The sequence below is a fragment of the Bombina bombina genome, chromosome 2 (assembly GCF_027579735.1).
Source record: "Bombina bombina isolate aBomBom1 chromosome 2, aBomBom1.pri, whole genome shotgun sequence".
Taxonomy (NCBI): domain Eukaryota; kingdom Metazoa; phylum Chordata; class Amphibia; order Anura; family Bombinatoridae; genus Bombina; species Bombina bombina.
Window position 1 is genome coordinate 469,206,627 of NC_069500.1, and position 11,264 is coordinate 469,217,890.

General features: G+C 36.0%; 1 protein-coding gene across 1 annotated transcript in view; it reads left to right on the plus strand.

Moving 5' to 3' along the window:
- Window positions 1-11,264, plus strand: part of LOC128647018 (sodium-dependent serotonin transporter-like) — a 188,449-nt gene that overhangs the window by 76,230 nt on the left and 100,955 nt on the right. The window contains exons 4-5 of the mRNA XM_053699831.1: window positions 6,615-6,749; window positions 11,154-11,264. The exon at window positions 11,154-11,264 is cut by the window's right edge and continues 109 nt beyond it. Of these exons, the coding sequence (XP_053555806.1) occupies window positions 6,615-6,749; window positions 11,154-11,264 (246 nt within the window). The remainder of the gene's footprint in view (window positions 1-6,614; window positions 6,750-11,153) is intronic.

Sequence of the window (11,264 nt, forward strand, 5' to 3'; positions counted from 1 at the left end):
AAATATTACATTAAAGGAAAATATATATATATATTTTTTTTTGCTTGTGAGCCTCAGGGTTGTGTTAAATAATCCCAAATGTATACTTCTTAAATATGCATGAAAGCAGTATTACCATCATTAAATATCATAAACTAGTTATGGTAATTACAACTTTGTTAATAATTATGTAAAGAGCATTATTAATTATTTACAAAAGACTCAGAAACAAAGCCACACGATTTTTACTCGGCATATCTTGTAGCAGTTATATTATTTGATATCATAAATACCCAAAATACCACCAATGCTATAAGGCATGGGTGCCTAAATTTAATCACTGAAATATACTATTGGTGTAAAGATCATTTGGCAGGAAATTCATTTTAAAATCAGGAATCATCCTAAACCCAGGGCTGTTGGTAAAACTTCAGAACTATGGGATCCATACCAAGCAACAAGAAGGCATCACATGTGTTTTCAAAAACATTCCAAATTGTTTGCAATCCAGATTGTTACTGAAAAAAATGTTTATGCTTCTCTCGAGTGGCATTTCTTGTATGCTTTCAGGTTGTTTGTTTTTCTTGTATTTCTTGCACATGCTCAGTTTACGTTTACAGATCTTTTGTTACTATATAGTTTATACATGTATACCAAGCAACCAGAATTCCCACTCAAAGTGCACCATGGGGATAATTCCCACACAATTGTTTGCATGGGGATAATTCAACAACCTTAACCTTACAGAAAATATTTTATGCTTGTTTTGAGTGCCATTTCTTGTCTGTTTTCAGGTTCTTGTACACACCCAGCTCACATTTTACAGATTTATTTATGTTTTTAACATAAATTTAAAAATAAATTTGCACTCACATATTTAAACTTGTGAAACTTGTACACAAATGTAATAGTAATGTATGTATGTTCTTTTATGATTGTAATGAGCTGCTGGGAGATTTAAACATGTTAATTATAAAATTTATCAAAACTTTATTCAAAGAAAATAAAAATCAGTTTTGCAAGAAAATAACAAATGCAACGTACAGATACATAGGCGGCTCTACAATTAGGCCAAATAGGTGTTTGCCTAAGGCCTCGCTTAAACAGAGTCCTCAATGTGTTTCTCTATCTTCATATTGGGATTTGTTTGTTTTTTTATGAGTGGCATGTGCATGGCATGTGGACAAGTGAAAAACATACTGTTGGCTAGTTGATATAGAAGAAGGAAGTGCCTGTGAGCTCTGTCCGTTAAATTCTGATGGTTACTACTGTTTACCCTGGGGCTACATGTTCCAAAATGTGGCTGAGGAGTTATATTGCACACGTCTAAATGCCACCCCTTTTGTCTTCTAAGCATCTCAAAACATAAGTACCATGCAGGATAGTTATAGTGTACCGTATGAATCGCACACAGCGAGTACACATATGCAGATGTTGTGTGTTGAAAGGAGGTGAGTAAGATAAGCCTGATCAATTGAACAACCTGAGTATGTGAGGACTGGTCACACACTGCTTGAAGAGAAGTAGGGAATAAGGGATAGCATGTTTGAGGGAGCCCAAGAGGATAATCCTGTATGTAATGCTGATAATGATTAAAAAAATAAACAAAAACATATGCCCTTCCTTTACTAGCTACATTCTCTTTCTGCAATATCTCCTTATCTCTCTCTTTTCTCTCCTTGCTCTATCTTTTTTTTTTTAGCTCTTATTCTGCCCCTACTTTTTTTTCTTTTTCTCTTGCCCCACCTTCTCACCCTTTCTATTCACTATCTCTCTGCCTCTCTCTTTACTCTCTTTCCCCACTTCTTTATTTATTCTCTTCAATGTCTCTTTTCATGCTCTCCCTTATGTCTCTTTGCCCATCTTTATTCTATAAACACTCTCCCTTATTTCTTTCTTATATCGTTGCTTTGTTCTTTTCTTTCCCCTCTCTCTTCTGTTTTTCTCCTCTCTCTCTCTCTCTCTCTCTCTCTCTCTCTCTCTCTCTCTCTCTCTCTCTCTCTCTCACACACACACACACATTCCCTCTCTTCAATCTTCCTTCTCTGCCCTCTCTTTTCCCACTCTCCCCTTCTTTCTTTCTCCCTTCTTCTCTTTCTTTTCACTCTCTCTCTCTCCTCTCTATTTACTCTTCTCCCCCTATACTTTCTTTTCTCTCCTTCTCCAGCCTCCCTCTTCATGCTCTCTTGTCTCTCCTCACTCTCTTCTTATTTATTCTCTCTTTCTCTGGCTCTTTCTCTCTCTCTGTTTCTCCACTCCTCTTTCTGTCTTTATACACTATCTTTTTTCTTCCTCTCTCTACTTTCTCTTTATTTCTATTTTCTGTCTCATCTCTTTTTTTATTTCCCTTGTCTCTTTCTCTCCTATTTGTCATTCTCCCTTTCCTACTTCCCTTTTCTCTTCTTCTCTCTTTCTCTTAAATCTCTTTCTCTTACTCCTTTCTCTCTCTCTATGGACTGTTGCCTCTCTTTTCTTTCTGTCCATTATCTCTCTCCCTTCTCTCTCTATATATTTCACTATACTTTTTCCTCTCTTCACTTTCCTTCTTTTCCCAATCTCCAATCAACCTCACATCTTGCTCCCTCCTTTCTTTACCCTCTCTATTCACTCTCCATTTTCTTTCTTTCTACCTTATCACTTGATCTATGTATTTACTCTCTAACTACTGTCTAATTCTCTTTAAATTCTCTCTCTACTTTTTTCTTCCTCTCTCTTTCTCTTTATTTCTATTTTCTGTCTTGTCTCTTTTTTTAATTTCCCTTGTCTCTTTCTCTCCTATTTGTCATTCTCCCTTTCCTACTTCCCTTTTCTCTTCTCTCTTTCTCTTACTCCTTTCTCTCTCTCTATTAACTGTTGTCTCTCTTTTCTTTCTGTCCATTATCTCTCTCCCTTCTCTCTCTATATATTTCACTATACTTTTTCCTCTCTTCACTTTCCTTCTTTTCCCAATCTCCAATCAACCTCACATCTTGCTCCCTCCTTTCTTTACCCTCTCTATTCACTCTCCATTTTCTCTCTTTCTACCTTATCACTTGATCTATGTCTTTACTCTCTAACTACTGTCTCATTCTCTTTAAATTCTCTCTCTACTTTTTTGCTTAACTCATCTCTTACTTTCTAAAGGGGAAGGTCTGAAGTCTGATTTGGGCATGGAGCTGATAGAGTGGGTGCAGAACAAAGTGTGTTATCTCAGGTTTGTTGTGGGCACTGGATAGACAAAAGGGTTGGAAGTTCAGGGTTTGTCTGAGGTCTATTTTGGGTATGTAGCTGACTTGGATGTTTTAGGGCCAGGGGACAGATTTTATGTGGGCATAGTACTTACAGAGCAGCTTCTCTGTCAGAGGCAATTCTAATATGAGCTCTGATTTGAAGGGAAAAAAAATAGCCTACCATTTATAGTACGGTCAACATCTTAGTATTACTCTGGCACAGTTCTAAAGTCTTCCCCATCAGAGCAGTATTTTCTTTCTTTGAGAAATTGACCATGAGGTATATATTACTTAAAGGTTTTTTAAGTGACCGCTTAATACATACCTTACAGTTCTATTTTCTTTTGATTCAGTATGCCCCCACGGAACAACTGCTTTCATTTTTAATCTCACTTACTAATTTGGAATAAATTAAATGTATATTTTTATGGTAAAAAACAAATAGTTATATCAATAATATACTATCTATCTAACTCATTCTAAGTTATAATAATGTCATCAATATAGAACAAAGCAGACTTTTAATGTACTTATTTGGGAGCAACTTTGTGAATTGGGAATGAATTTAGGTTAAATAAACATAGGAAGGGTTTGGGTGAACTTTAATGCACATAGAATCATAGAATTTCATATGGGTGTGTAGACTGTTGGTATTCAGAGCAATTCTTATTCAGATTTATTTGGTTGATTTTTGTAATTTGTGTCGAGAGGCCTCATATTTGAGCCTTGCCTAAAGCCTTACTAACTCAAGAGCTGCATCTGTACAGATAATACCGTTAATAGATAACTAATAGTGATTCAAATTGCAAACTTTAAGGATCCTGAGGTCCCTTTGTCAGGAATGACCACAACTACAACAGACAGTGGCCCCTGACTGGATTTTACAAAAAGGTACTAAGTTTCATTTGAAGACAGCACCAGGCACTTCGCCACTGCATACATAACTGATAAATATTTGTGTATTCAATAGAAAAAAATGCTACTAGCTGGCCAAAGTGTCTCCTTCAAGTGTGTCTGTGACAGGAGCACAGGCTGGTATGTCTGTGGCAGGTACACAGGTCAGGGTGTCACACAGTGTCAGATAGTCCAAAATAGTTGAGGTAGGCAGCTTCATGAGCAGGGTCATACTTCATGAGCAGGGTCATACTATAGGCAATAAATCCAGGAAATTTTAAAAACAGAATACTCATGGTAAGGCACTAACAGATATTTCAGGGCAAAAAGCACAGGGAACACCAACTTTAAATAGTCTTTAATTTTTAGATTATGCACACCTGAGAAACCAGGTGTGCTGGTACAGGCCAGGAAGCAAACAAGCTTTTCTCACAGAAGAAAGACAGGTTTTCCAAAATCTTCTAGTGGCGGCTCACCCAGGACACTAGCCTATGAAATTAAAGCCACAGGTTCAAATTCCCACAGAAAAAGACCAGTTTAAATTTTACAAGTGGTCAGGAATCTGATGTGACACTAGGATATGGCAGTATATATGCACTCCAGATACTATTTACATACCTGCATACATAAACTGTGCTAGTTTTTTATTTCAAATTATTATTTTTTTGCTTGTTTTCCAAATCCCTGAAGTAGTAAGTAAAAATTCTACACCCGTTAAAGGAGCTTGGAATTAGATTCTTTGATTGATAGCTGTCAGAGTAAGCTACTTGATCAAGTACAGCTTCTCCCTAATCATGTGATTAAAAGATAACGTTCCAAATCATATACAGGGAGTGCAGAATTATTAGGCAAGTTGTATTTTTGAGGATTAATTTTATTATTGAACAACAACCATGTTCTCAATGAACCTAAAAAACTCATTAATATCAAAGCTGAATAGTTTTGGAAGTAGTTTTTAGTTTGTTTTTAGTTATAGCTATTTTAGGGGGATATCTGTGTGTGCAGGTGACTATTACTATGCATAATTATTAGGCAACTTAACAAAAAACAAATATATACCCATTTTAATTATTTATTTTTACCAGTGAAACCAATATAACATCTCAACATTCACAAATATACATTTCTGACATTCAAAACCAAATCAAAAACAAATCAGTGACCAATATAGCCACCTTTCTTTGCAAGGACACTCAAAAGCCTGCCATCCATGGATTCTGTCAGTGTTTTGATCTGTTCACCATCAACATTGCGTGCAGCAGCAACCACAGCCTCCCAGACACTGTTCAGAGAGGTGTACTGTTTTCCCTCCTTGTAAATCTCACATTTGATGATGGACCACAGGTTCTCAATGGGGTTCAGATCAGGTGAACAAGGTGGCCATGTCATTAGATTTTCTTCTTTTATACCCTTTCTTGCCAGCCACGCTGTGGAGTACTTGGACGCGTGTGATGGAGCATTGTCCTGCATGAAAATCATGTTTTTCTTGAAGGATGCAGACTTCTTCCTGTACCACTGCTTGAAGAAGGTGTCTTCCAGAAACTGGCAGTAGGACTGGGAGTTGAGCTTGACTCCATCCTCAACCCGAAAAGGCCCCACAAGCTCATCTTTGATGATACCAGCCCAAACCAGTACTCCACCTCCACCTTGCTGGCGTCTGAGTCGGACTGGAGCTCTCTGCCCTTTACCAATCCAGCCACGGGCCCATCCATCTGGCCCATCAAGACTCACTCTCATTTCATCAGTCCATAAAACCTTAGAAAAATCAGTCTTGAGATATTTCTTGGCCCAGTCTTGACGTTTCAGCTTGTGTGTCTTGTTCAGTGGTGGTCGTCTTTCAGCCTTTCTTACCTTGGCCATGTCTCTGAGTATTGCACACCTTGTGCTTTTGGGCACTCCAGTGATGTTGCAGCTCTGAAATATGGCCAAACTGGTGGCAAGTGGCATCTTGGCAGCTGCACGCTTGACTTTTCTCAGTTCATGGGCAGTTATTTTGCGCCTTGGTTTTTCCACATGCTTCTTGCGACCCTGTTGACTATTTTGAATCAAACGCTTGATTGTTCGATGATCACGCTTCAGAAGCTTTGCAATTTTAAGAGTGCTGCATCCCTCTGCAAGATATCTCACTATTTTTGACTTTTCTGAGCCTGTCAAGTCCTTCTTTTGACCCATTTTGCCAAAGGAAAGGAAGTTGCCTAATAATTATGCACACCTGATATAGGGTGTTGATGTCATTAGACCACACCCCTTCTCATTACAGAGATGCACATCACCTAATATGCTTAATTGGTAGTAGGCTTTCTAGCCTATACAGCTTGGAGTAAGACAACATGCATAAAGAGGATGATGTGGTCAAAGTACTCATTTGCCTAATAATTCTGCACTCCCTGTATAATGTGATTGAGATAAGATCTTTATTGTGTTCAACTACTTGGCTTTTTACTGAGAGTGGGCATTTTAAATATTGGTCAAATTATTTAAAGAAAATCATTTATATAGATTTCTTTTGTTAATATTTTCATTTTCTTGTAGGGGCATTCTTGATTCCTTATGCTATTATGGCAATATTTGGAGGTGTTCCTCTGTTTTACATGGAGTTAGCCCTTGGACAGTTCCACAGAACAGGAGCTATTTCTATATGGAAACGCATTTGTCCAATTTTCAAAGGTAAGAAACTACATAAACAGATTTTCACTAATACAGAGACACCAATGAATAGTAAAGTTAAGTAAAAATAGAAAAACAAACAAGAGTTTAATTAACGTTTTGTACACATTTTGGATAAGAATCTATTTTCTAAAATATATCTTTCATTGAGAGATCATAATATTAATGACAAATAGGGGCCGATTTATCAAAGCTTTAACGTAATTAACAAAGCGTCAAGATCGTCAAATGTTGAAATGTGTGAAGTAAAATATACGCTCCCACAATATCAATCCGACGCAGATCGATGCTTGCATCATTCCAGATGTTTCAAATTCACATTCGACTCTATTTGACCCTCTTTCCAATTTATCAAACATTCAACAGGTATGTTTTCATCTATTCTGCCACAGCGTACCTATAGTTCAAACTGCCACCCTTGAAGCCACGAATGCCATTGAAATGAATGGGAGTCTGAAAACACAGAAAGGTTATGTTCGATGCTGCAAAAGAATGAAGCATATTACATAATAAAAGTACTTATGAATTATGGATTAAGTTACATCTTTGTCTCTCATTACAAAGCAAGGGGACAATATAATTGCTTCAAATTTGGTGCACTAGTAGATATAGGGATAAAAAATTAAATAAATACATTACATAATATAGCTAACTTCCTTTTTAGGATAAATCTATTTGAACTATGTTTAACGCATGTAATAAAAGTCCCACTCTCCACTTCGCACCAAATTTGATGCAACACTTTCGCACCAAATTTGACGCAAACTCATAAACGACCCACAAACTAGTGAAGTTTTCCACCACTTTTGATTGGGATATTCGTAATCACATGATTTATGACATCAGTCAATCTGATTGAAATATACATTTTCTACTATCACTAACTAATCAAATTGCTCGATACTTGTGTCATTGATCACTCATCAGAACTTGTAAGTGGCATTTGTTACATTGTGTATTATACTTTGAAAGTATGTATATGTGAAATTAGTATTAAAGTTAAACATTGATGATGACATTAGGACACAGAGTGTAATATTTTAGACAATAATTAAACATTGAATGATGTTTGATTCAATATAATCCTAAACTGATAGCTTAAAGTGATACCTAACATTAAAACTGTCATGAATCTAATACAGCAGAAATTAAAATCACATCTTTACTGTCAAGCTATTTTCAGTGTTCTTCCTTCTCTTGAATTTAATTTTCATTAAGAAAGGTCATGTTATATGCCAGCCCATTTTATAAGACCTGTGTAGGGGTGGTGTTTAAAACTAGACTGCTATAAGGAGGGGTAACACAGGTGCAGAGAGAAAACTGTCCCAGCTCTTAAAATATCCATTGATTGCAAATAAATACATATAATACCCTGATTACATGTTATATTCACAATTATTCTTGCTCAGAATAATAATATATTTACACTATATACATATTGTGGTATAAATAAACACAGATATATGAAAGACAATATTGTTTAGAGCAAAAAAGGAAATTAGGGACATGTAAATATGCTTGCAAAAGATTTCTGACATAACACTCACACACACACACACACACACATATATATATTTATATATATATATATATATATATATATATATATATATATATATATATATATATATATATATATATATATATACAAGTATGTGCAAAGATATATGTACAAATTCTAGCATTAATAATCAGTTTAAAAAAATAAATAAACATGAGATAGGTATATCATGATTTCTAGAAATACAAATATACATTAATTTATGTGAAAATATCATACATCATTTTTTTAGAACAAATAAATAGAAAATAACTATCTATGAGATATTGTTTGTTCAGGTATAAATCTAGCTATTTCTTGGACATTAACAGACGAAAAATAAAAGATTAGCTTTAGAGAAATGTGCTTGTTCATGGACAGTAATGAAATGGTATAAATAAAGTTGGAAAAAACAGAATATCAGCGACATCGATGACTCTTATTTATCAACAGTTCGATGTTCATCGCTCCGTACTTGATGTGTGTGTTTTTGACAGAGTTTTTATTAAATAAGGACGTCGTATGTAGATTCGTGGCAGCGATGTCTAGCGATGTCTGACAAGCGTATTGACGCCAGTGAATGCACAGAGATTGACGCTTTGATAAATTGGCCCCATAGTATCAATTTCACAGTGGGTCAGTATAGCCAATGTGATGCGCAGATCACACAACATATGTATCAAAACCTAATGGCATATCTGTGATGCACAGATCACTCACGAACAAGTACTTTGAATTTAGTATCTAATTTTAAACAATAAATCCAGTCCTTAGAGAAAAATTTTAAGGATAGGATATCAAGAAGAAAAACAAAACAAAACCTAGGGCCATATTACAAGTGGAGCGCTAATTTATCGAGCGCCCGCAAACAGGAAAATTTGTCCGGTTTACGGGCACGCCATAAATAACTAGCCATTACAAGTGTTTACAAGCCATTATAAGTGTTACAAAATTGTGGTAGATAAGATCGCTGGTTAATTTTATAAATGTAACTCAAATGCCCCCAAAATATAGGGGTGTGTATTTTATTAAAAAATAAAAATAGTAGCATTTTTTTTTTATAACAAAATAACTGCACCAAGCAGTTTTTGGGGGCTAAAATTGGTGTACATTGCGATCTATGGGAACTGTGTATATATTGCGCAAATGAAAAGTGACAGTCTGACACCCATGTAAGCAAAGAAATATAACAGAGCTGGGAACAGATGTGGGGAACTATCACGATGCGTTTGAGCAATATTATACATATCCGGCAGCTACGTGATTGCCAAGGAAACTTTTCAACAAAAACAGCTGACAGTATATTGCGCAAACGAAAGGTGACAGTCTGACACCCATGTAAGAGAAAGGAGATAGAATAGAATTAAAATGAATAGAACATTTCAATAGGGTCTTGGAACCAACAAAATAATGTCTATATTGGAAAAAACAACAAACTCTGAAATAAACACATTGAAAGTTAAAAAAGGGAGATTAGCAACACATACAAAAACCATCCCAATAATCAGCGCACATACCGTGCATTTTAACATAATATAGGAAAATAAGGGATTCGCGGCCAATCTGCCACTAGCAGTGGTGTGTCAATCAGCCCGATCGTATTCGATAGACCGCTGCTTCATAACTTCTGTTTCCGGCGAGCTTAAAAGCGTTATATTGCGCTTTCGAGTGGAGCGTTATATTGCGCTTTCGAGAGCACAATATTTGTGCTCTAACCAATAATACCAGGGCATGTATATGCGCGCTGGTATTACAAGCCCGGTGCAATAGCCTGGCTTCCATAGACTCCAATGTGAGCCTCGTTCTCATGTCGTCAGACATGGCACTATATCTAGCGCAGCGTTGGGCATCAAAATAAAAATGTATTTGTATATATACATATATATTTATGTGTTTATATGTGTATATATAAACATATTAACACATAAATATATATGTTTATAAACATATAAAAATATATTTATAGTAAAAACACAGTCCCCCATTCACCTCTATGTTAAGGCACTTTCAATGCTGTCTTTTTTTCAAACAACCCCCATCCCCTCACTTTAACCCCTTATAACTGCTTCGTGCAGTTTTTTTTACAAAAAATGCTCATATTTTTATTTCATTTTAAATAACTGTCCTCTTTATTTGGGGGATGGGCAATTGGGTCTGACCCCTGGTTAATTGCACTAAGTGCAAAGTGAAACCGCAAGCTTGAGGGAGCAATAACCAAACACTTGTAATGGCTGGTTATTTAACGTGAGTCCGTAAAAGGGCAAATTTGTGCACGTTAAGCTAGCTCTCCACTTGTAATCTAGCCCAAAATGTATAAACAATCCAACAGGAATATGTTATACTAATAAATAACACCCAAACACATCAACTCCAAAATATTGGACCAGGCAGTCTACAGGTTGGGCAATCAGGATAAGCAAAATATCCAGCAGGGAAGCATGATGAAATATCCCCAAATAATATCTGGCTTGCTAGGCAAAGAGGCCCTAAACAGTTAGGTCACAATCTATATTTCCAGGTGACAAACTAAGGGGATACTGTTGTACTTTAGAGGACCGCTATAATTTGGCCCATGCTGAAGACCATTCTTTATTTGTTTAAAAAAAATTCTTCAGGGTGGAGAATTCTCTACCGTATTCCAAATAGGTAAATTTAACTGAACTGGCAGGAAAAAAAGTGTATTATACAGGGGAAAAGGTGCTATGTAAAGATTTAAAGTTCCTCTACAAACTGCCAGAGGCACTAAACTATATACTCTTCAGTAGTGAATATAACATGATATAAAAAGTTTTACAACAGCACAAGGAGGAGAGAAATTGCTTGGAATGTTATCATTTTCACCTCTTTCTTTCTAATTCCTGTAGGTATTGGATTTGCCATATGCATTATTGGCTTGTACGTGTCTTTCTACTACAACACTATCATAGCCTGGGCGTTGTATTACTTCTACTGCTCATTCTCTGGCACCTTGCCTT